Consider the following 27041-nt stretch of genomic DNA (forward strand, 5'->3'; position numbering starts at 1 on the left):
TAAATTCTGTCATCTTAAATACTTGATAACGCAAAATTACATCAAGTTTACACCTTTGGAAAATAACCGGGGATAGAACCTTTTCAAGTTGTGAACATTCCATGGCCGGCGAAGGGGTTCTTCCTCCAAGTCTTCTAAGTAGTACGCCCCCGCACCAGCAATAACAGTTACCCGGTAGGGCCCTTCCCAAGATGGAGCTAGTTTCCTTACATTAACGTCTCATGTGTTCCCTACGACCTTGCGAAGTACCAGATCCCCAGCGGCAAACTCCCGTTTCCTCACACTTTTGTTGTATCTCTGGGCGAGCTTTTGCTGATACTCTGCTAGTCGAATGATGGCCGCTTCTCGGCGTTCCTCTAGCAAGTTCAGTTGCTTTGCCATTAGCTTTTCGTTCTCGTTCGGAGCGAATCCCGCGACTCGGGCGCTGCACAAGTTCACTTCGGCGGGGATGACAACCTCTGCCCCGTAAGTCAGAGAAAATGGTGTTTCTCTCGTGGATCTTCTAGGAGTTGTTCGGTATGCCCATAGGACGCTCGGCAACTCCTTGGCCCATCTTCCCTTGGCGCCCTCCAGCCTTTTCTTCAATCTGCTCACAATGGCCTTATTGGTTGCTTCCGCCTGGCCGTTGCTCTGTGGATATGCTGGCGTGGAATACCAGTTCCGGATACTAAGGTTGTTGCAGAACTCTCAGAACGCCTTGCTGTCGAACTGTAGACCATTGTCCGAGACAAGAGACTCCGGCACGCCAAATCTTCTTATAATGTTCCTCCATACGAACCTTTTGACATCAACATCTCGGATGTTTGCAAGCGCCTCCGCTTCTGCCCATTTCGTAAAGTAGTCTACGGCCACTAGCACAAACCTCCGGTTGCCTAGTGCTCGAGGAAATGGCCCGACTATGTCTAGCCCCCAGCGGGCGAATGGCCACGGGTTGCTTACTGGGTTTAAGTTCCCGGCGGGATGGTAGATCATCGGTACGTGTATCTGGCATTGCTCGCATCTCTAGGAATGCTCGGTTGCATCTTTCCTCATTCGCAGCCACCAAAACCCTTGAGTCATTGCTCAGTGAGCCAATGAACGCCCCCCACGTGGCTACCGCACACACCCTCGTGTAGCTCAGTCAAAAGCTCTTCGGCCTAATTGGGACGAAGACACTGCAAGTACGGCCCTTCGAATGATCTTCGGTATAACTTCCTATCGGCAGTCAACCAGTACCGATCAGCGGTCTGTCGTACTCTGGCTGCCTCTTTCTCATCTTTCGGGGCTCAGTGCTCCGCAAGGAACTTAATGATAGGGTCCATCTAGCAACTCTCGGTTGTGGTGATCTGTGTGACCGGCGTCCTGGCGATAATACTTGGTTCCGGCACTAACTCCACCTTGATCAACCGAGGTACCATGTCAACTATTGATGATGCTAGCGTTGCTAAGGAATTGGAGTGCCGGTTCTGCCCCCAGGCTACCCGTTCAATCTTGACCTTTGAAAAATTACCCATGGTCTGCTTTACCAGCCGCAGATATTCAATCATCCGAGTATCTTTGGCCTCGAAGTTCCCTTGCATCTGATTCACTACTAGGAGAGAATCTGAGTAAACTTCCACCTCTTTGGCTTTCAGATCCGTGACAACTCTAAGTCCGGCTAGTAGGGCCTCATACTCGGCCTCATTGTTAGAAGCCCTGAAGCCTAACCTGAACAAGTGCTTTAGCTTTAGCCCTTCCGGGGTGATGACCACAATTCCAGCCCTCGCTCCCGCCACATTGGATGCGCCATCCACAAATACTTTCCATGGCCTGACCTCCGCGAGGCAGACTACATCCATACTTCTTGGTGAGAACTTGGCAATAAAATCCACAAGTACTTGTCCCTTCATCGAGTTCCTCGGCCTGTATCTGATGTCAAAAGAACCTAGCCGAGTCCCCCACTTAGCTATCCTCCCCGTAAAGTCAGATCTTCTCAATAATGACTGAAGTGGATACTCGGTCAAGACATGGACGGTGTGAGCCTGAAAGTAATGGGGCAATTTTTGGGTGGAATGCATGCGTGTCATCCAGTTTCTCCAATGGTAAATACCTGGTCTCAGCGTCAACCAACGTCTTGCTGACGTAATAAACTGGGAGTTGTACACCACTATCCCTTAATAGCACGGCGTTGGCTGCGTGCTGGGATATTGAGAGGTACATATACAGGTCTTCTCCTGGTTCTGGGGCTGCCAACGTCGGTGCCCGCCCAAGGTAGTCCTTAAGATCTTGGAAGGTTCTGTCACACTCCACGTCCCATTGAAACCACCTCCACTTCTTCAAAAGCTAATAAAATGGTTGGCACCGATCAGCAAACTTGGAAATAAATCGGTTAAGAGCAGCCAGCATATCGGTCAATTTTTGAACCTCTTTCGGATTGGTCGGTGGTTTGAGACGCATCACGGCTTCGATCTGATCGGGGTTAACTTTGATCCCCTGCTTGGCAATCAAATAACCCAAGAACTTGCCGGACCCTACTCCGAAAGCGTACTTCTCGGCGTTGAGGCGCAACCAGTGTCGCCGAAGTATCTCGAACACATCCTTAAGGTTGTCAATGTGCTGCCCCTCTTGCTTGCTTTTTATCACCATGTCGTCAATGTATACCTCAACTGTATGTCCAATCTTATCCCGAAACATCCTCGTCATCATTCGTTGATAAGTGGCTCCCGCGTTCTTCAATCCGAATGGCATCACGGTGTAGTGATAGTTGGCATCGGGTGTTATGAATGCCATTTTCGTCTGATCCTCGGCGGCTAAGGCAATCTGGTGATAACCCTGGAAGGCATTGAGGAAGCTCATTCTCGGGTGCCTGCATGTAGCGTCCACTAATTGATCAATTTTTGGCATCGGGAATGGATCCTTTAGGCATGCTCGGTTTAGGTCAGTGAAATCAACATAAACCCTCCACTTACCGGACTTATTCTTCACGACCACCGTGTTTGCCAACCACTCTGGGAATAACGTTTCCTTTATGGCCCCTGCCTCTCTGAGCTTCCCAACCTCCTATCTGACGGCCTCCGCATGCTCCTTTGCGGACCTTCTCGGTCTCTGCTTCTTAGGAGGGCATAAAGGGTTCACATTCAGCTTGTGAACTATAAATTTGGGGTCGACCCCAGGCACTTCATATGGGCTCCAGGCGAACACATCCATGTTTCGTATAAGAAAAAGCAGTAACTCCACCCTACCTCCATCATTCAAGCTTGCCCCTATCAAGAAACTCTTTTCGCCTCCCGGCAAGATTTTTACCTTCACTGAATCCTCGGTGACATTGGTCCCCTTCACTTGGGGTTGCTGTAATTGCTATAGGGGAGCCTTCTCCGTTGACTCCTCCTGCTCGATTTGTTTGTAGGTTACGGCTACTACGCACTGTCTGGCTGCCTGCTGATCACCCCGAATCACTGCAATCCCATCTTCAATTTGAAACTTGACTTTGACGTGCAATGTGGACGGTACAGCTCCCATGTCGTGAATCCACGACCTTCCGAGGATTGCCGTATACAGTGAAAAAAGAAGCGACCACTATGAATGTCACAATCACCTCCTTACCTCCCATGTTGACCGGGAGTGAAATCTGCCCTTCTAGTGTCACCATGTGCCCATCGAATCCCATCAACGAAGTATCATACTTGGACAAATCCTCCTTTTTCAGGCTGAGCCCCCTATACAGGTCCGGGTATATTACATCTGTGCCACTCCCCTGGTCTATCATTACTCTCTTTACTATGAAACCCCTTACACGGGCCATGACTACTAAAGCATCGTAGTGCTGTTGAGTGGTGCCCTCCAAGTCGTCGTCGTCAAACGCTATGGGTTGTTTAGTGTACCTCGGCTTCTTCCCCGAGGATTGCTCGCCTGCATAACCTTTTGCTGATACCACGGCCAATACCCCCTTCGTCGTGCATGCTCTATTGCCCCTTGCATTGATGACTTTTATTACTCCCAGAGGGGGTGGGAGAGGGTTTTGACGCAGTTGGCCTTCTTGCCCGGTCTTCTAATTCCCGGTCTTCGTAAGAAATTCTTTCAAATGTCCTGCCTTCACCAACTGCTCCAAGTGATCCCTCAATACTCTGCACTGCTCGGTGGTGTGCCATTTATCTCTGTGGTAGGTGTAATACAAGTTCTGGTTTCTCCTTGATGGGTCACCCGCCATCTTGTTCGGCCGTTTAAAATACAGCTCATTTTTAATCCTTTCAATGATCTTGTGCACGGTCTCCTTAAACACCGCATTGACTCCCCCGATCGCCGGGCCGGGCTCTTGAATTCTCAAATCCTTCCTGTGTCTGGGGTTGAAACCAGTGTTTCGAGGATAATTAATGATCGGGGCCATCCCCTTGGTCTGTAGCCGATCGTCTTCCAAGCACTTGTACTCCTTGATACGCCTCATCAACTGCCTCATATCCTCGGGAGGCCTCAGGGTCAATGATTCTCTCAGCCCAGACTCTTTGAGTAACCCCATCCGAAAGGTGCTTGCCGCAATCTTTTCATTGCCCCCACCGATCTCGTTGTACAATTCCCAGTACCGATTGGCGTACTTGCGAAGGGTTTCCCCAGCCCCCATTTTCATCGACAGTAACGCATCTACGGGCTGCGGAACCTGGCTACAAGTCATGAACCACACTTTAAACTCCTGGATCAGTTCCGAGAAACTATGGACCAAACTTTTCTTCAATCTGTTGAACCACCTCAAAGCAGTTGGGCCGAGGCTCGAAGGGAAAACCTTGCACATCAAGGCATCGTTACAGGCATGTAAAGACATCATTTGAATATAGGGACTCACATGTTCCACCGGGTCTGTCCTTCTAGTGTATGAGTTGAACGGAGGCCGCGTGAACCTGCTCGGCATTGGTGCGCTCTCAATGTCTCTTGAGAATGGAGACCGAGCAGCTTGGCGTAATGCCCTACTCATGGCATCCATGGCCACATTTCGAGGTCACCCCTTATTCGGGGAAGTCGATTCACGGTCCGCATACTCTCGCGAACGCTTGCGGTGTCGACGGGACCCGAATTGTTAGGATCCTGTCGTAAGGTGATTCCCCACACTGACCGACCTTTCCCTTCGTTCCTTATGGTCCCTTCTCTTGCGTCTGCCCCGCGCTTGCAACTCTAAATCCCTCACCGCCCTACGCAGGCGCTCGAGTTCTCAATCCTTTTACTTAAGCTCTTGGTCCCTCCTGTCGAGGCGGTTGCGGCCCGAGGCGTCTACGGCCCAAGGCGTCAGACATTGTTCGAAGGGTTTGGCACGACCCTTCTCCGGGCCCAGGTTCCTCTGTTTCCTCATGTCTTCTGTCCTCCTACCTTTTTTGCCTCCTTTCTCGCCATGTAGACCCCTGCGACGACCCTCTAGAGCCGTTTTCTGCATGGCTTCCCTGTCCGCTGCCAGGCATTCCCCCGTGCGTGCCTAGATAGTACCACAGCTACGTAGAAGATTCCCACAGATGGCGCCAATTGTGCACTCCCAAGTATGGCTGTCGGGCCTAAGATGTATTTGGGCTCACAATCTATTTGTATGGTGGGCTTTCTGATTTCCTACAACGGGTGATGCTATGCTCGGCCGATCCAATACCTAGCTTTCCTGATTTGCACTATCACTTTCCCTCTTCTTCCAGAATGACTGATCCCTCTCCCTCTCTTGTCTTTCTCTTAGGAATTGCCAACCCCCCCAACCAAATCCTCCTTGCTTATTTATAGCCATAGTTAGTGGAATGGTCATGATCATTCCCCTGGTGAGTGGAAGGAGGGGTCCAATACTGCTTCTCCTAAGTGGATGTCTGATTTTAAGTGGGGAGGGTGGCAGTGGCATTGGAACTAGCTCCACCACTAGACTTTATGCTCGGCAGGGGCATTCCCTAGGCAATGGAAGGAATGTCCAATACCATTTCACTTAAGTGGTTGTTTGGTAATGGGTGGGAGAAGATGACAGTAGCGTTGGAACCCGCTCCGCCAGTAGGCTCTCTGCTCGGCGGTGGCATCCCCTAAGTGTTGCCGTGCGTTCTGAGTCGAACCTGCTTGATGCGGTATCCCCTAAGTGATGTTGTGCGAGACTCCACACTCGCTGGCCATGCCGTGAGAGCTTTCACACGTGATCAGTGTTAGGCTTTCACATGTGTTATCACATTCGTAGGCCTCTGAGTAAGTGGACTTGAAGGAGGGTAGCACCCGTACATATATCAAACAAAGTGATAAGATATCAATTTTTTAGTTTGGCCATATCAACTAAGAGACTAAACCGATAACTCTAAATTTTAAGGAACCGCTTATATACTAACGTTTAGGAGCAACATTGTATTTTGCCTTTATTTTAATTATGTAGAAGGAAGCATCCCATATCCCATAACATCCCATATCCCATATCCCATGCAAGTTGATGCCATTATAATGGATGGAAGGAAACAATTAAGTTGAGTGGGTTGTTTCTTAAAAGAGTGTGGACACAATTTATGTAATGATTTGCTTGGTGAAATGCCGGGAGGCCTATATATTCTCTTAAAGAATTTTTAATTTTCTTAAGGATTCTTAAAGTCTAGTAAATTCAATGCTTTGTCGCCGGAATAACATGGCAGTGAAGTATATGAGTTTAAACTTGACTTTCATCCAGTTCTCCAGGACACTTTTTTTTTTGCAGTTCTACAGCACATTGAACTTATCAAGATGATGGCAATTGACAGGTGACTACAAATTAACTCGTGTCATTATCCTGATAAGTTCAGGAGTTGTACATTTTATCACGAGAGTAAATTCATTATTTTCTCGGCACAAGCTATAGTCATGTGGCATGTAAATGATTATTAAAGTTTTACTTTAATGGTTTGTTTGGATGGAGAGGAGAAGAAATAGGAGGGGGGGGTGGATGGGAGTAGTGCAGAGTTGGTTAAAATAAGTTAATTTTGTGCTAAATCTACTTTATTCTATTCTACTCTCTCTCCATCTTCCTCTCCCTTAATCCAAACAGACCTTAAGGGTAATTTAAATGATTTGAGTATAAATTGCAAATTAATTTTGAATTGAAGAGTTGATACAAATTTACGATTTTATAATTTATAATACATCTCAATTACCACATAAAATATGGTGAATAGTTACAACCTAGAAACTAAATTAAAAACCACATGAAAGGTGGTTTTTTTCTTGGGGGGGGGGGGGGGGGGCGGAGACAATCACTTTAGAGTAAGAAGTGACTTGTGAACAGACAGTCTAACTCCAACGTCTTAGCCGAAGTGAACTCATATCATTCCCCCACCCCCCCCCCCCCCCCCTCCTCTTATAAAGTAAAGTTTAGAAAAAGTTCAAAAATTTTTTTTTTTTTTTGAGAAACAGAGAAAGTTCAATTAGAATTTAAAATTAGAATCGAATTTTACACTATGTGTCTAAATTTATGTGAGAACCACATTATAATTATTCATTTAAGTTTATACCATGTGTCAACTTAAGTTTTTTAATCTTTGTGTTAAGTGAGTTAATAAGTACAAAATACTAAGAATTTAAAATTAATGAATTATAAAATAAAATAAAAAGAAAAAATCAATCACATATACTCAATTAAAATCATCACACAACAAAGATCATCACACTTTCTATCTAATTATAAATTAGAAAAACAATGATCATAAGTAGTATGAAATTTAGTTAAGACTTTTAATACGTGACTAACTATGTTTACTTTTAAAAAGAAATTAATTTGACTAATTATTTATATTTTTATGATAAAAATTGTGTTGAATTTTAAATGTAGCTATACGTATTCATGTGCTATATGTTTTTTTTTTTTAATTTGTCTAATTATTTATATTTTTATAATAAAAATTGTGTTTAATTTTAAATGCATCCTTGCATTTGCATGGATTACATACTAGTGTGTGTATATATATATATATTAATAGGCAAAATTTAGAGAAAATCCAATTAGATTCTACAATTGAAGTCTAATTTTACGCCATGTGTCCTATTATTTATTTTTAGAGAGAGTTTTATTTCTTAATTTTGGAGTTAAGTGTGGGACCACATTATAAATATCAATCCAAATGAGTTATTTTGTACAAAAACCAAAGAGTCTAGAATTAATAAATATAAAAAAAATAGACAATTCACATTTTCTACCTAATAATATTCTTACAAGACTTTTTAAAGAGTTAAAAAAATATAAGAATGACTATCAATAATATAAGAACTATACTATGCATCTTAATGTATATCTTTTAAATATATCCATACATATGCATGGGGTATATCCATGTATATCTTTTAATAGGTAATGCTTAGAGAAAGTTCAATTAGAATCCAATTTTGAGTCATGTGTCTCAATTTATGTGGAGACTACAGTATAATTACCCACTTAAGTTTGTGACATGTGTCCACTTAAGTTTTTTAATCTTTGTACCAAGTGAGTTAATGAGTGCAAAATACTAAGAATCTAATATTAATAAACTATAAAATAAAATAACCAATCATATATACTTAATAAAAAATACCACACAACAAAGATCACCATATGTTCTATCTTATTAAAAATTAGACAAAAAATTATCATAAGTAGTATCAAATTTAGATAAGAATTTTAATATATGACTAATTATGTTTACTTTTTTTAAAAGAAAAAATTTGACTAATTATTTATATTTTTATGATAAAAATTGTGTTTAATTTTAAATGCATTTATGCATTTGCATGGATTACGTGCTAGTATATATTAATAGCCAAAACTTAGAAAAAAATCCAATTATATTTTAATTGGATTCTCAATTTTGGGCCATGTGTCATATTTAATTTTAATTTAGTACCAAGTGAATTATTGAATGTAAAATTCGAAGAGTTCAAATCCAATTAAATTCTAAATTGGATTTCAATTGAAGTTCAATATTTCGCCATGTGTCCATTTAAGTTTTTAATTTTTGTGGCAAGTGAATTATTGGGTGCAAAAACTAAAGACTTTAAAACCAATTAAAAATTCTAAATCACATATATATATATATATATATATATATATATATATATATATATATATATATATATATATATATATAATGAGAAACTATTACATATTTTAGAAATGTATAGTTAAAAAAAGGTGTAAACTAATACCATATAGTTTTTAAAAAAAAATGTAAACTAATACCATATATAATTTGAACCTCTTTTCAAAAGAAGTTTAATTTGAATCACATAGTTGTGATTTTTTGTAATTATATTCATACATATGCACGGGGCTACATATTAATAAGACTTAACTGAACAATACCAAAGGTAAAGCTAATTTATCATATTAATGCAACAGGCAATATAAAGGGTAAAGCTTAATTATGTTTAAGGCACAAGTTTAATTAAAAAATAGCAAACAGACTAAAAAGGTACCATGAAAAATGACATGGGAAGTATTCCCTAGAAAAGAGAAGTTTTGTTCCAGAGTAGACCCAAAACACTAGAACATGTTCTTTCAATGCCCCCATGCCATCCAAACATCAACAAACACAGGGTGGCCTCTCAATTTTACATCAATCACATCAAAACCAATAGATCAATGGGTGCAGATGTTGGTACCCCACACTCATATTATATACCTGGGGCAGCAAACAAAGCCACATGGCCCACATGCATGACCCAACGATATTCCAAAATAAAGCACATAGATGCCAGACCAGGGGATTCCAAGGCTTTAGCCGTGCTATAGCCTATATGGAGTAGTTATCGTAAACTACTTGGCTGGAAAAGTTGTTAAGATTAGGGTGTGAATTAGTCAGGTTTGAGAGTTTTTTCAACTCAAACCGAGCTTGTGGTTTGAAAAATTTCCAACCCCATCACGTGTGTAGAACTTAACCCTTGAACTTTCATTAGTTATTTAATTAATTTTTATTACAATTTACATAATATGTAAAAATTATTTTCAAAATATCAATATAAATCAAACTAAAAAAATAAAATGAACTGTAAATATGGTGGTTCTTGGGTCAAATGAATTGAAAAAACTATTAACCTATACCTAACTTAACCTGGAAATTACTCCATCCAACCCAATCCATCAACCTATGAAAAGCAATCTGAGGCGTCAGATTGGGTTGAGTTGGTTTTATCATGTAGATCGGTTTGATGCACACTCCTCACACTCCTATTTAAGATATATTTGTTAAAGTTATTTGAAAGCATGTTAATTCAAAATTTTGTTGTCCCAATAATCGTTGATTGAAAATGGTCTAAGAAAAAATGAAAGCAGTTGCTAACACTTTTTTTTTTTTTTTTAATCAGTGTTCTCAATAATTTGAATGTTTGACTGATATTGGTCTAAAAATTTTGTTTGAAGGACAAATTATCAAAAATGAAGTAAACTGTTGTCTAATGGACATCTCTCCTCTTCTTCTTCTTTTTTTTTTTTTTTAATTCATAATAATAATAATAATAATAATAATAATGAAAATGATTTTTTGTTGTTTATTAATATTATTTCTACATATGTATTATTTAACCTCTTCTTTGAATGAAACAAATAATCTATTTATTAGTTTGTTTGCGGAATAACGTTAGGAACATAGAATTTTTCACAACTGTTAACATAGTTTAATGTTTTTTTTTTTTAATTTTTATAATCTGATAGTTACAACAATGGTGGAGGAATTTGGATCCTAGTTAGTTATGTGTGATACGCTAAGAGATGTTAGTTGAGCTATAAGGCGTTTGGCGAATACTTGTTTTGAAGACAAATTTTTCACACCACATAGCTTTATTTCATTGGCAAACCCGCACCATATCAACATTATCATGGATTTTGGGAAAATTTCTTTTAAAGCCCAAAAGAGTCCTTATTAACATAAAAAGGCGTCAAGGCCCATGGTCCAAAACTCATGGTGATATTATCTCATCAAAGCCCATGGTTCAAGCTCGTGGCATAACATCCCATTTTTAGCTCATTATCCAAGTTCATGAGTCTCATCGGGGGAATTTTGGGAGTCGTGGTTTGGAGAGCCAAGAAGTATGTTCAGTAAAGCTCTAGTGGTTCAAAGTTGATAAAGGAAAGCATGTTGCTTAGCATGTCTTCTCCAATTCCCTGAACTCTGACAGGTCAGTGTGCAATAGGTAACACTTGATAAGTCTCTCATATCACATAACACTTAAAATAATAAAATTCTCCATGTTCTTTACATAAAAATTAATGTTCATCATAGAATATAAGTTAAAAATGTAATTATATTATTTCATTTAAATTATATTATTATTTTCATTTAAATCAATTCCAAGCACATGGCTAAATATATATATTAATATATCATATCTAGCATTAAATACTCTCCTTACTCTCCAAGATTTGGTTAAAATACAAAAAAGCCATAATTACATCTCTAAAACTTCATCAAATATCAATCAACTAGTCTATTACTTACCAAAATTATATATGGACTAAACATATAATTTTCCAAAAGGGGAAATTTAGCCAAAAATACCAACAATGGCTCCAGCAAAAGTTGTCTTAAACTCCAGTAGAAGCTGCAACAGTTCCAGCAGCAACTGCAATAGCTCTAGCAGCAACTTAGGTAGTTGACACATGTCCTAAAATGACATCACTTGCCCATTAATGGTCAATCCCAACAACTACCTGCTATACAAAAATAAGTAAGGATCCCATAAAAGAAATCATATTGTTTTAAGCTAAGATCCTTAGCCTCCAGCTACAATAACAGAAATAGAAAGGTCTCATAAAAGTCATCTTACCATTTTCAGCCAAACCATCAATTTAAGGCTAAATATTTTCCTCTAGTAGAAGATGTCATTCAAATGACAGCATCCAGTAGCTACTGCTGTCAAGTTGACAGCTATGACTGACAACTGTAACAACAACTCCAGCGGCATTAAAGGCTCAAACTTTCTTCTTTCGGCTAAAAACAAAAATCCACTAATGAAACCACTTACTTTGTCAAAAACTTTTCCTTATTTGCTAAATTTCCCTTCAACTAATTCTAATCTAGTTACATGCTTGGCTCTATATAAAAAGACCAAGCCACACACAATTGCACACCATCCATCCCTCTCTCACCCCCTTATTCTGAAATTTCATTCACTTTGTTGCCCATATCTCTAAACACTTTCATACTTCTTCATCTCTCTTACAAAAATATCTCTTCTTAGATAACACCATTACATCACACCTATTACACCACACCATTACACACTGTCCATCTCTCCCACACTTTAATATTCTAAAACTTCATCATTTTGCTGCCCAAAAACACATCTCCATCTCATTCTCTATTTTTCATACAAAATCTCTCTTCTTAGAAAGCAACATAACCCATGACATAACACAAAAAACCACTCCACCAGCAGCTATAATCTTATGTATTTACTATATTTAACCTTCATATTATCTATCTCATACTTCCATATATTTTACAAATACATTTCTCACAAACTATTCATACATACTTTTCACATATATATTTTTAATCTATCTTACAAACACCATATCTCACAAAACATACATATTTCTTACTATCTCCATACATCTTAAAGGATACCAAACACTCTTTCAAGAACATATTACAAAAGCCCTTATCATGAAAGACATATGAACATCAATACTAAGGCCCTTCTCCTAAAAGGCACAAAGATTTCATATTCAAGTCATTCTCAATGAAGACATACATTTCTAATACTTAAAATGATTCTTATGAAAGACACAAACTTATAAAATTAAAAGCCCTTCTTACGGAAGGCAATATCACTCATATTTGACTAAAAACTAAAAGAGTATTACATGGAGAAAATCATTTAAGTGCATGATAAATGAGATAAACTTAACCAACCTGTGCACATGGCTGGACATATTCTCTCTCCCTCCAGTTGCACCAATTTTTCCCTTTCAATCATGAAGTCATCATGAAATGACTCATAATATTATACCGCACCGTTGGACTCATTTTCTCATGCTACTAAAATGTTATAAGTCCACTGATGTTATACGGCTAGAGTTACAAACTATGAAGATAAGTCATTATATCTTTATCTCCAAAATTATACTATTGAGTATATTTTAATTTATTATCATTGTATAGTTGTACTTATGTTATTTTGCTGCTGGAATGTTATCAGCTCACTAACGCTATACAACTGAAGCCACAATCATATAAAGAACAAAGTGATGTTGTTCGGCTGGAGTCGAAAACATAAGATAAGTCAATGTTTTCTTCATCTTTGAAATTACATTATTAAGTATATGTTAACTCATTATTATTGTACCACTAGATGCAAATTACTTTAATATTATCTCACTATTCAATAAACACGGATTCACTAATACTTCATTACTAAATATATATATATATATAAATATATATATATATTAATAAATTGATCTACCATCGTTGACATATATTATTTGGACATGAACCATTGCTAAACATATATTATTCGGACATAAACCATCGATGGACATACCTTATTTGGACATAGACCATTGTTGGACATACTTTATTATATTAAACATGAACCATGAACCGCAGCTGGATATGGACTATTTTGGACTCACCCCATTACTGGACATATGACACTTAATTAATTACGTTCTAATGGACATCATTTAACACACATAATAATAAAGTTCAACTTACCATTTAATCAAAGCTATTATGCTAAACATATTATTTATTTATTTCAATCATTATCATGATTCCAAAATTTTGGGCTTTATCTATTTTGTTGGCTTAAAAATGCACTGGAAGCTATTGGTCTATGCGGCCTAATGTCGAGTTCCGAATTGGACTCCTCAAAACAAATTCAGGTCTAGCAAAGTCACACCTCCAATGGAAGACACGTGGCTATGCGCAAAAAAAAAACCCCGACAACTTGCTTTCTTTATATATACACACACACACACTACACAAACACACACACTGAATCATTACCTCTTAATAAACTAAAAACATAACTTCCTTCAATTGAAAGTGAAAATTATTTGATTTAATCATTTTGAAGTAAAAAAATACTGCACAAAGCGATATGATCCTATGAAATACATAATTGACATTTAAAAAAGAAAAAGAAAAAAAGAGATGGATATTCTTTGTAAATTCTAGTGCACCGTATACATTGGTACCCTAGTACAGTTCTCCCTCCGAGTCCAAATAAATTTGTTTTCTAACCAGTTCTCTAAAATTCAAAGTACGTGCAATCTTAACAATAACTTATTCTAATTAATTGTACAAAGTGATTATTTTGAATTAAAAAGAAAATTCATCTAAAAAAAAAAAAAGAATTAAAAGAAAATTTTTGGTGGAATAGTTTTGTTATAGTCGCTTAAAATTGGAAATCCCTATGAAATTAATAACGGTAAGGGACTATTTGAAATTTTGAGTGAGTTTGTTTTTATTTACTTGTTTTTTACGAGCTCTCTGTCACTAAAAACTAAAAAGTAAAAACCCCTACCCAACGCACAGAGGTAGATTATCGTTTTCAACTACAAAGAATCTAATCATATAGTTGTAGCGTACACACTTGCATGGTCTCCCTGCGAAATCAAAACAAACAATATAGACAAGAAATCCAACTATTTCTACCCCAAAAAAAAAAAAAAAAAAATCTAAGTTGACCTATAATCTTTTCACCACTCATTTATTTATTAGGATTCGTTTGGTGTAATTTAGTAATTTACTGAAAAGAAATGTTTGCAATTTTTTTAATAAAAAATGACTATTTGAAAAAGCATCATATATAAGTTCTAGTTAGCTCAATTGGTAAAATCTTTAATGGTTGAATAAGAGATCTAGAGTTCAATCACGCTATAGGTTAAAACTCTCTAAAAAAAAGCATCACAATTCTCACAAATTAAATTAATATCATTTTCACTCTGGTCCAATATTGAACCTAATTTTATTATACAAAAATTACAAAATATTATGTTAAAAATTATCACATATTTTTGAAAAATAATGTGCCTATAAACTTATTGAATTTTCATAAATAAATAAAAAATTGTGTGGCATATGAAATTACAAGGCCCCTACATATGAGTAGATTTAATTTTGAATAATTAGTAAACCCACTTTCTTTTTTTTCTTTTAAACAAAAAGATATGCACTAATTTTTTTTTTTGGGTCATGCTTGATCACTGCTTTTTAAAAGACTAAAAAAGATCTTTCAATATAACAGAAAGAGAAAAACGTTTATTTGATTTAATCATTTTAAAGCAAAAAGGTACTGCACTAAAGCGATACAAACCTATAATATTCCTAATTGACATTTTTTTAGTAAGATATGGATATGTTTGTAAATTGCAGTGCATAGTATACATCGGTACCCAAGCACATTCCTCCCTCTAATAAGTCGAAATAAATTGTTTTCTAGCCATTTCTCTAAAATTCAAAGTACATGTTTTTGTGTGAATTAATGTTAACAATTAACAATTACTTATCTAATTGTACATATGGATTAATTTGATCTAGAAGAAAACTTTTTGGTTGAATAGTCATGTTATATATAGTATCACCCAAGGAAGTCAATACCGTACCGGAGGCTGTACCGGTTTGGCCACCGGTACGATATATTTCGGATACCGGTCAATACCGGTGTACCGTTTCGGGTTTACCGCTATTTTATATATACATATATATATATGTATATATTATATACACAAACTAAAATCTCTAGAACCATGGTTATAAGCATATAATATTTCACTTATATTATAGTAAATATAAAAGTTTATCAAAAAATATTACCTCAATTCAGAATAAATTATTCATAGTTTTAAACTTTAGTATCAATTAAAAGGAAAAAAAAAACACAATATAAAAAATAGAAAACTTAGTTGTTCATTGCATATTAAGAAAACAAATAATACTAATAAGTTAGTGTAAATAAGTTATTATTATGTCCTTACAAAAATTTAAAAATTACAAAACTAAAAAAAAAAAAAAGGTTTTTTTCTATACCGGCCGGTACGCCCGGTATCGGCCGGTATTGGCCGAAATTGGCCGGTATGGCCGGTACGCGACCGGTACGGCCGGTATTTTTTCCGGTACAAAATAGAAGTGTACCGGTACCGGTGCACTGACCGGTACGGTACGTACCGGCCGGTACGGCCGGTACCGGTACGGTATCGACCACCCTGGTATCACCACTCTTAAAAGTTAAATACAAGACTATATATAACATTGAAAAGCGGGGTTTCCATGATATGTATGTGTTGGATGAACTAAATCCTTGTTGAATCTTATTCAGCAAAAAAAAAAAATCCTTCTTGAATTTTATTTTTCAGCACCCCTTTGAGTTTAATATCAAAATTTTGGATAATAGCAACAAAGTGAAGAACGAATAATCTTCCAAGGAAAATGAGTAAGTTCGAACTCAAGAGAGTGAGTAAAAGGTGCAATGATAGAGCAATTCTATCATTGTCTTTCAACTATTCTAGAATGTCATGAAGTAGTTTCATGGCCTTGTTTCAATCCCAGATGTAGTCCCGTCATAATAATTAAACACAAGGTCGCTTATGAGGGACCTTTATATACAATTTTTGGATTATTTGATAGTTGAAGGAGTGCAAACTTGAATTTTGAATATCTTCGTAGAAAATACAAAATTGTATCAATTGAGTTATAAGATTCTTAATGAAGTGTGTTTAGACATAAAATTGGGCAATCAATATTGTAACCTCTATAGATCACGTTGCAAATAAATTAGGTAAGCATTAGAAAGTGGAGAGAGTAAAAGGAGATACATAGAAATATTTAATAAGAAGAGAGATAATAAGGATGTTATTAATTAGGTAAGAATTTAACGATGTAAAGAATGATGATGTTTTCTTTTTTACCATTAGATCTTTTGAAAATTTATAACTAAAAAAGATGTAACTCTTGTTGAGTTACACCAGGTGTAACTTTTCTTTTTTTTGATACAACACTAGCTATAACTTAAACTCACTATTTATAAGAGAATTCTTTTCTTTGGACTGAGCTTTTATATGGTTAAAAAATGAGTCTAAATCTTTTGTACCACTTTTTGTATACCGCTCTATGTTTCACCAATCACTACTTGTCATGTTTTCATTTTACTTTCCTTATAGAATAATTGGAGTTTAAAATAAAAAGCAATCATACACATGGTAAGTAGTGATTGATGGAATGTAGAGTGATAAACAAAAAGTTGTACAGAGGATTTGGACTTGAAAAAATACCCATAAACATTATGTTTAATTAACAGGGAAAAAACTTAAGGACAACCCGAAAAAAATATATTTCCAACTCCACTTAAAATGCATGCTTACAAAATTAGACACTCTCCTACTAATCCATGTTTTCAAAACAAACTTATTCAAAATTTTGAAAAATGGAAAATTATGACGCTAGACCAACAAAAAAAAAAAATCTCATCGCATGCGCAAAGCGCGTGTGATAAGACTAGTATATATCTATACTATATATAAGAGGATTCTCCTCCTTGAACAAGATTTTTATGTGATTCAAATATATCCTCATTAATAAATGGTAACTTCTATTAGAAATAGAGTCATAAATTTCAAATAATAAATTTTATTTTGATTCAAAAAGAAAACTCCTAAAATTTAGGATTTTTCCCTTCACGTTCATTTTTTTATTCCCTAAAATTTAGTCTTTTTTATTCTTTTTTTCATCCGAATAAAAGTAAAACACACTCAATTTAAAAAATAAAAAATTAAGAGAACTCCTAAAATTTACCCTTCTTTCCCCTCACGTTCATTTTATTATCTCTAAATTTTATCCTTTTTATTTGTTTGAAAAAAAAAGTTAATTATAATAGATACAAATTATTAATCTTTACAAAAAAAAAAAAAAAAGCCTCTGAGGACACGCAACGTTCGAGCTTAGAGGCTAGTATATATATGAGTTAGGTTCAAGTTACACCTGGTATAACTCTAAGCAATGTTACAGCACCCAATAACTTGTTATTAAATTCATATTTTAAGAACCCCATCGTTGAATTACATGTTCTATATGTGCTTAACATATGTGCCAATTTTCTTGCCAATCGGATGTTATTTACCATGTGACCCATAAACTCATCATTTATGGATTATTTTAAATTACAAAAACTTAAATTTAAACAATTGATTAATAACATAATTATTGATCTTTTATCACCACGAAATTTCGCAAGCATAGAGATTTTATAAATATAATGTAATCCAATGATAGATTTGTCAAAATTTGCTTATAATAATAAATTATTAAGTGGTGTAATATTACTTAGAGTTACACTAGGTGTAACTTTCTTTTGTAAGTGGTGTGATAGGCCAAAAATGTATTGACCCCCTGTGAAAAATGTATTGACCCCTTGTAATGAATTAATTGATTAATTACCCAAGTTTATTAATTAATCAAATTAACATGCAATGTACGTGGCAGCACAAACAAATCACCAACTAAAAATAAAATGCAGCGGAAATTAAAGTTGACATGGTGATTTGTTTACAAATGGGGAAAACCTCCAAGGCAAAAACCCCACCAGGCGATTTTCAGGTCACCACATCCGAGAATTCACTATTATCACAACAAGCGGTTACAAGTAAAGGAATCTTAGTACCTTATACCAACCTACAACTCAACCCTTACTCCAATACATAATTGAACTTGTTCTGTAATAACAATCTCTCCTTTTAATGCACGGCTCCCAGTACATGACTAACTAATCGATGTGCGGATCCCAGTACGCAACTTGATCACCAACTTGAGAAGGATGTTGGCTACAAAGTTCTTCAGTTCTTCACATGATAAAGATCACGAAGTTACTTTGTCACAAAACCCTACGATGTACAAACACAGCAGTTTCATCAAGAGAAGAAGAACTAGGGCAAACTAGGCTTCCGGTCACAATTTACATGAACAACACTTTGCTTCACACTTGTGCAATTGTACTATCTGTGACGGCCCTTAAACTAATATTTATATATGTTTAGGGTTGTGAGAAAAGAAAGCTCAAACACATACTCAAGAATTGGCATGAAATCAGAACTGAAAATCTTATTTTCATAATTCTCGATAGATATCCTATCTATTGAGCAGCTATTGAGCTTCGTGCTTAGATAATTTTTTAAATCTCGATAGATACTAGTTGTCGAGTTTTAAAAACCAGCACTTCATCACTTGATTCTTGGACAGACTTGCATGGCTTTAACGCTTGAACTTGAAACCTAGTTCCTTGAAGTATTAAACAGGTAGGAGTTGAGGAAAACCATAGGGAAATGTGTAGATGATTGTGGGTATAACAATCTCTAACTCTCAAGTTTATTTTCTAGGGTTTTCTCTCTGAAAAGCACTGCACACAATTTGCGGGTAATGAGGGTATATATAGTGTGGGTAAACACTTGATAAAACAAAACATGACATTTTGCCAAACAAAATGTTTCGCGAGTATTTCGTGGGTAGGCCTTTCCCGCGAGACACTCGCAAAATCCTCCAGACTGGCATGACTCTTCACCTTCTAGTCATGTGCTCTACTTATGGCTTTTTCGCAGGTAAGCTTCTCGCGAGGCACTCACAAAATCCATTTGTTCACTCTTTTGAGCTTGAGTCTTCACACTCTTTCATACTCATCCCTTACAATTAAAAAACCCACATAAATACAGAGAAATATGATTGAAGAGATTACAATCAAATTTGGCACGAAATTAAAGCTAACTTAAAATAGTTGTATATTACAACTTTACACTCTTCCCATTTGGCTATTCCGTGACAGAACCCCTAAACAGACTCTAGACTTAAACATGAGTTTGGGAACATAGACAAAACTCACTCACACCTAATTCTAAAAGCTGTGAAGCACCCGTATCCTGAAACACTCTCACATACAATAAATTTTCATTAAGCTCATGACAAGTAGAACATAAGGTACGTATAGGAACAAGTAGAATGCAATCAATATACCAAAAGAGTTATAAGCGATGAAGCATAACTTGATCAAACATGAAAAGTCATTAAGGAATAACTACAATGAACATTTATCCAGTAAATGATCATTCGGACACACAATGCAATTAAGAGCAATGCTAAAATCAATTACATGTCTAACAAGCATGATGCATTAAAGAAACTAAAGCTAAGAGCAATAGAGAACAATAAGCGTCAAAACGACTATAAAAATCAAGATACACAAAAGTACTAAAGATAATTAAGTTCTAAACTTTTTAAACTAAAGTACCTAGACCGCTTTAAACTAAAGCAAAGTAAACATTATCCAAAAGCTATAAAAACTTTAAAGTAAACTAATAAACTAAAGAACCACCAAAATGAACCAATGTGCTCTAAGGTGTGCTAAAACTGTGCTCCCCCTTAAGCTGTACTACTCCCCCTCAAACTACTCCCCCTTTTTTACCAGAATGGCCAAAGAGACTAGAATTGTGCGGACTTCAACCCTGAGTTATCCTATTGCTGCTGCTGGTCCCTCATCATGTCATCAATCTGAGATGAGAGTGCAGTGATCTGGCCTTCTAGGTAGGTGAATTGAGTTGAGAAGTGTCGCATGTGGGAGTCTATCGTACCATACATCTGTTCAACCCTTGCAATTAGATGATCAAGACAATCGAGTGCTCGTGCACGCGCTTGAGAAGAAGGTTGTGCAATGTCCTCCGAAACTGATGTGAAATGCTCAATTTCTTCTTCCTTGTCTCCACCTTCTCTAGCAACATCATCTCTTGAAATTTAAGAGACACCAACAGATGGTCCGAGGATATGAGCTTTGCTTCAGGTCATAGTTTGAGCACTGATTGGATAATATCTTTGCATCACTAGAAGTCCACTAGGAATCTTCACCCTTGCCCTTGTGACAAGAGCCATGATAATGCTTGGAAATGGCAAAATTAGCCTTGTATTCCAATTTGTGAAGCATTTGGTGAAGAGATGGTAGATGTGACTGCAAATGTCGATCTCCTTGTGTGTGAAAAGATCAAGCAGAAATATGGATCTTGGTGCTGACAAGGTCATCAAGTTCCTCACCAGGTAGAGGTTGAAGATCATGATATAGGCCAAGGTTCTCATCTCCAGAGAATGGAATGGTGTGCAAGGCCTTCTTACTAATTTTGCCACCAAGGACATCCACAATTTGTCCGAGTTTTTCCCTTCTCTCATCATACTAGAGGGATGTGTGTGGAGTCGTTGGACGAACCTCCAAAATCTCTTGAATGGTCTCCCTTCTGACATAGAACTCTCTCCCTCGCAGCTAATAGTTTATGCAATCCCATTCCACAAAGGCATTGGCATAGAAATCCCGAATGATTTCTTCATCGATATTCCTCATTGAGTTCAATGGCATTGCCCACATCCTTTCTTTGAACACGTCGGGAATGAAAGTGTGTTCTAAGGACACTAACTCCACAATCCTTTCCAAGATGATTGGGGCCCTTTTGTAGTAATCCTTATAGGCCATGTTTGCATCATCGTTTCGAAATGCATCCGAGGAAATGCGTTGACATTTTGAGGACTTCTTTGTGGCTGATTTCTTTAGAGGAGACATTTGCAAAACAGACATAAACACAAAGAAACAAGAGAAAAACAAACAAGGAACCAAACTTGATTAGATACAAGTTAGTCCATAAACAAACAGCAAGTCCTAAAACGAAAATAACAACATTGATGATGAGAAGAAAATCAGTAGGCTGGATGGTCCGGACTTGAAGAGACTACTTGCTCTCTTGATGACCTGAAAAAGAAAGAAAAGCGATCAAAGGTGACCGGCGTCGCCGGCCAAGAACCCTTCGATGACAAAGTTAGTTTTTTATATTTTCGGAGTTCCAACTTTTTTGGGAAATGTAAAACGTACCCTTGTTTTTGTCTGAATGAACATTTATATAGTGTCATAAGAATAGTTATCAAACTTGTAACCTCTCCTGGATTTGAGGAGGTGTGAGTGTTCAGAGATAACTTCCACAACTGCCTGAGAGTTACATATATCTCACCTAACTGTTGTTGGAAGTTATGCGTGTAATAAGGGGCTGTTCTACACGTTCAGGAATTTTCCTAAGTGTCTAGGATTCGTCCAGGGGTCCTCGTCCTAAGGACTCCCAGCCGAGCATACCTCGCATCCTAGGGAGGTCCTTCCTTTATGGACAACCATTTCCATGGACGAGGTTCACGACGACCGTGGACGACATGGTGGGGTTCTTGTGAAACTTTACCACACAAAACCTCATCCAAACATCTCCCTGTATGGATGAGCTTCATGGACGAGGTTCTGACAGCTTTCGATTGTTTGGTCTTGCCTTGGACGACCTTCATGGACGATTATTTGGAGTTATCCCCCATTAGTTGCCCCCTTGTCTATGGGTCGTCTAGGAAGCATGTAAAACGGTGTCATTTTTGGACGCGTGTCTTTATGTTAGCTGTATGTGTGCCACGCGTCGTAGCTTCATAGGCAATTTATCATGTCGATTTAATTTATCGAGGGAAACGCTAGGTGGCGTGTCTTGATTTGTCACGTAATTCGAGACACCATTTATCAATGCCTATAAATAGTGGATTTCCTCTCATACCCTTTGCACTTTTTCAAATTTTCTTTTTTGACATCCTCGTCTTAGCACCTCGTCTAGAAGTTTCCTGCGTCCGTAGTTCCCCTCCGTCTAGACTCATGTATTTTCTATAGCCTCGTCCTCGAATTTTAAGCTTTCTCAAAAAATGTCTATAGAGCTTTCCTCGTCTAACAATAGCGTTGGCAAAGCTATAGACGAGTATCATGACCCTAGTAGTTTTAATGGGTCTAGTAATAGTAATAGTGGTGATAGCCATAGCAGTAGTGAAGGAAACACCACGGACGAGTATACGTCAGGTGTTCCTAGGATTCCCTTAAAGGAATTTCAGGAAAGCCTAAGGACGAGGACTGAGTTTGGGTCTAGGGCTGGCACCAGTGCCCCCTCGTCTTTTGCTCAAGACGAGGAAGAAGTGGTCTATAGTTGTGCTGTTAGGGTTGCCTCCAAGATAGATGAGAGAAAGTTAGGCCTCCTTAAGTCTTGGTACCAAATCCCTGAAAGTTTAAATCCTAGACTACTTGTGCGTGATAAGTGATGTTGTCAGCCCCGTTTTGGTGTTGACATTTATGAGGCTTACCTCTTGGGGGGTTTGAGGTTGCCCCTCAATGCCTTTGCCAGGGAGTTACTTTCTAGGTTAGGCTTAGGTATTTGTCAGTTCAACCCCAATGCATGGAGGCTAATAGTTGCTATGCGAGTTTTATGGAGGGGGTGTTTGAGGGGGATCGTCCTCCGAGATTAACCAATCCCTTGGCTTTTACCAGCTTACAGCCAGAGGGAGAGATTATAGGCTGATAAAATCCTTAGTCACCTCAGAACGGAGTTCTTCTTCGTCTCTGGCTTTTGGGCTGGACGCCCTATTGAGGTTGACAGGGATTCATTCCCTCCCTACATAGGAGAATTAGGGAACCTTCGTGCTGAAGGTATGTCTAGCCATCCCTTCATCTTTTGTTACACTTCGTATTGTAGTCGTCTAATCACCCTTCTCTATTTTGTAGGTGCCAGACGACCTCATTTGAGCAAGTTTTTCCTTGGACGAGTTCAGAAAGCTCGTCTACACCCTGAAAGAGATTTCCACTCCTTGGTCACTCTTCAACGCCTAGCTACCTAGGATCTTGGTCCTGAGCCTTCTCCCGAAGCCACAGCCCACGAGCGTACAGTGCATAGACGTAAGTTTTTACTTTGAGTGGCCCTCTTTTGCTTTCCCTAGGGTTGATTCTAACAAATTTACCTACAGGTATGGCTACGATGAAGGAAAATAAAGGGAAGAGGTAGTGGACGAGGTTGTGGGGCCAGAAGCTCAGCCTCAACCTCAACCCGTGCTCAGGGATTCCCAGCCTCGTCCTATCCTTGAGGAATCTCAGCCTTATCTTTCTGTTAGAGATAAAAGGAAGAGCTTGTCTCTTGGAATTGACTTGGGGAATCTTCCAAGCAGGCGTAAGGACAAGAGGGTCAAGCACAAGTCGTCCAAGGCTAAAAAGGCTCAAACCCAGGACAATCAATCCCACCATTTCCTCATCTCCAAAAGTCCCATCCAAATTTTAGATGTTGATTCTGAATCGAAGGATTCTCCGTCCTTGCAGATCTCGTCCAAAGTTGAACCGAAGGATTCTCCGTCCTTGAGAAGGTTGTAACGGATGAAGACGTGATGGCGTGCTATGACATGTCTCTAAAGGATTTTGAACATTCTGGTGTTCATGACCTTTTCAAGGTATGCTTCCCTCTTTCTTCTCTTTTTTTATATATATACATGCCTTGTCTTGCCAATTTCGTATATATGCCTATTATAATGAAATTTTTAATTTGTGCAGGCTATGTCTAAGTTTATTGCCGCGTCCAGGCAGGCAACTGAATTGGATAAGACGAGAATTCTGCTAGAGAAGACGATCCAAAAGGTAAAGGACGAGTCTACAAGGTGGGCTGAAGTAGCTGCCAAGGCTAAGGAGGATGCAAAGAAGCTAAGGAGCAATGTTGAGGAGTTGAGGACGGACGTCAAGGAGAAGGACGCTCGTCTTGAACTCCTCCAAAAGAAAAATGACGAGCTAAGCACCCTTCTTGAAAAGGTTAGGGGAGACGCGGTTGCAGAGTTTAAGTCGTCCAAAGAATGCACCAATCAATTGGACGCCAACTATACAGCTGGGTTCGAAGATTTCAGGATGGAAGCCATGGAGAAATTCCCTGAAATTGACTTCAGCCTCATCAAACTTAACCTGGGTGGGGCTACTTCAAGTTTCCTCCTCCAGACGAGCTCAGAGGACGTCAATGTTGAGGACGATGCCTCTATAAAGCCACCTCAGGACGACCCTAATGCCGACGCCCCTCCTGCTTAAAGACGAGATTGCTAACTTAGTGTTTGTTTGTTTTTCTTTTTGATTTGGTCCGTTGTTCTTTAGGACTTTTATTAAGATGTATTTGAATACAATTATCTTGTCCAGAGTTTTCTGGATGAGTTTATTAACAATTGCCATTTTAAGGCTTACTTTTTAAGGGTTTTTGGACGATAGTCGTCTACCCTTGTTTTAGACTTTGATGATCATATACTTTTATCCAGTATTTTATCTTATTGTATGGACGAGTTTATGTTCTGTTTTCACCATTAGGTGTTGGCTTTTAAACAGTATTGTTGAATGGTCGTCCATACATCTCTCTTATGGACGATCTACCTATGCTTGGATGTTTTTGCTTGCCATTTTATATTTTTCTAAGTATAACTCGTCTCCGAAATGGCAATGATGATCATGCATCTTTTTCCTCGTCTATGGGTTAGGTAGTTGGCATCCGTCTCTCACTTAGACATTTCTAGTGTTTACCTTGTTCCAGTATACCTGGGCGTCTTGGTCTGATGCTCGTCCGTGGACTAGTTTCACTATATGCCTTTTCCTCGTCCGTTTATCTTCAGACGAGCATGCCTTAGATTATTTTCCTTTGCTTTATCCTCATTTCGAGGAAAGCTTATGAACGTTACATCCCTGCGTCCAGAGATTTTCATTCGTATTAGGCTTTTGCCCCCCTTGTGGGTATTATTATGGAAACTAGATTTATGCATTAAATACATTAGAAATTCAAACCATATTATTGCATGAACATTGTCCACAAATATGGCACGCTTAGAAGCTGGTGCCTTATTAAAATACTTAAGAAAATACATAACCTCGTCTTTCACAAACTGGTCTATAGACGATGCAAAAGTTTAAGAACTAGTGCACTTTTTATTCTTAATACACACCATAGTAGTAATAAGAACACAACAGTAGATATAAGTAAACACATAGACCATAGCTGTAGCTGTCCATAGTATCAACCTTGTCCCTAGATTATTTCGTCCAAGCTCATCACTGATAATACCTCCTCAGGTGTTCCACGTTCTAGGGGTGCTCTAACTTTCGTCCGTCTAGGGCCTCCAGGTAGTATGACCCCTGCTTCTTGCAGTTGATTACCCTGTAAGGTCCCTCCCAATTGGGTCCCAATTTTCTATGAGCTAAATTCCTAATTGCCAAGGAGACTCTTTTGAGAACGAGGTCCCTAACATTGAATCGTCTGGGTTTCACCATGGCATCATGCTGCCTAGCCATAAGATTCTTGTATCTTGCTGTCCTTTACTCCGCATCCATTCTTACCTTGTCAATAAGATCGAGGTCAAGACGAAGTTGTTCCCCATTCTCTCTCTCCTAATACTTCATCACTCGATGATTAGCCATATGAACTTCTGCTAGTATGACGGCTTCACTTCCATAGGCTAGCTTAAAGGGGGTCTCTCCTGTCGGAGTTCGTACAGTCGTCCTGTAGGCCCAAAGAACACCTGATAACTCGTCTGGCCATATCCCTTTTTCCCCCTCGAGCCGAGTCTTGATGATTTTCAGCAGGGATCGGTTCGCTACTTCTGCTTGTCCATTTGCCTGTGGATGGGAAGGTGAGGAATAGTGATTCTTGATTCCAAAATGTTTGCAAAAGTCCTTGAAGGGTGTGTTGTCAAACTGACGTCTGTTATCTGATACTAGTACCCTGGGTACTCTGAACCTACATAGAATATTCTTCCAAACAAAATTTTTAACATTTTGCTGAGTGATTGTTGCAAGAGGTTCGACCTCTACCCACTTGGTAAAGTAATCGATCCCTACTACCAAAAACTTCATTTGTCTGGTTCCCATGGGGAAGGGACCTAGGATATCCAGTCCCCACTGTGCAAAGGGTCATGAGGCCATCATTGGGGTCTGGTACTCTAACGGCTGTCTAGAGACATTCCTATAGTGCTGACACTGGTCACACACCTTGACATAGGCCTTAGCATCTGCCTGCATTGTAGGCCAATAGTAGCCTGCACGGACGACCTTATAGACAAGCGATCTCGCTCCTGAATGATTCCTACATGCTCCTTCATGAAATTCCCTCAAAACATAGTTTGACTCGTTCGGAGCCAAACACCTTAGGTAAGGTTAGGAAAAACCTCACTTGTACAGCACTTCGTTTATGAGGACGTATTTGGCTGCCCTGACCCCCAACTTCCTAACTTCGTCTTTGTCTTCTGGAAGCCTTCCATCTTTAAGATAGATTACTATTGGACTCA

The 27041-nt window shown here is 38.3% G+C and overlaps 2 protein-coding genes across 2 annotated transcripts; both read right to left on the minus strand.

Moving 5' to 3' along the window:
- Positions 1–219: 219 nt before the first annotated feature.
- LOC142608921 (uncharacterized) lies at positions 220–972 on the minus strand. The gene is made up of 2 exons (XM_075780577.1): positions 779–972; positions 220–667 (listed from the first exon to the last, which is right to left on the minus strand). The coding sequence occupies exons 1-2, from the start codon at positions 970–972 to the stop codon at positions 220–222; spliced, it is 642 nt and encodes a 213-aa protein (XP_075636692.1).
- A 3034-nt stretch (positions 973–4006) lies between these two features.
- Positions 4007–4930, minus strand: LOC142608922 (uncharacterized). The gene has a single exon (XM_075780578.1). The coding sequence runs from the start codon at positions 4928–4930 to the stop codon at positions 4007–4009; it is 924 nt and encodes a 307-aa protein (XP_075636693.1).
- Between the last annotated feature and the right edge of the window lie 22111 nt (positions 4931–27041).

Source organism: Castanea sativa, chromosome 9, assembly GCF_040712315.1.
Source record: "Castanea sativa cultivar Marrone di Chiusa Pesio chromosome 9, ASM4071231v1".
Classification (NCBI taxonomy): Eukaryota; Viridiplantae; Streptophyta; class Magnoliopsida; order Fagales; family Fagaceae; genus Castanea; species Castanea sativa.

Excerpts from the sequence above, each read along its gene's own strand:
- LOC142608921 (XM_075780577.1), bottom strand. The coding sequence starts at position 972 with ATGATCTACCATCCCGCCGGGAACTTAAACCCAGTAAGCAACCCGTGG. Across the intron at positions 668-778 it reads CGAGATGTTGATGTCAAAAG|TATCCGGAACTGGTATTCCA; the intron begins GTTCGTATGGAG and ends CAACAACCTTAG.
- LOC142608922 (XM_075780578.1), bottom strand. The coding sequence starts at position 4,930 with ATGGATGCCATGAGTAGGGCATTACGCCAAGCTGCTCGGTCTCCATTC.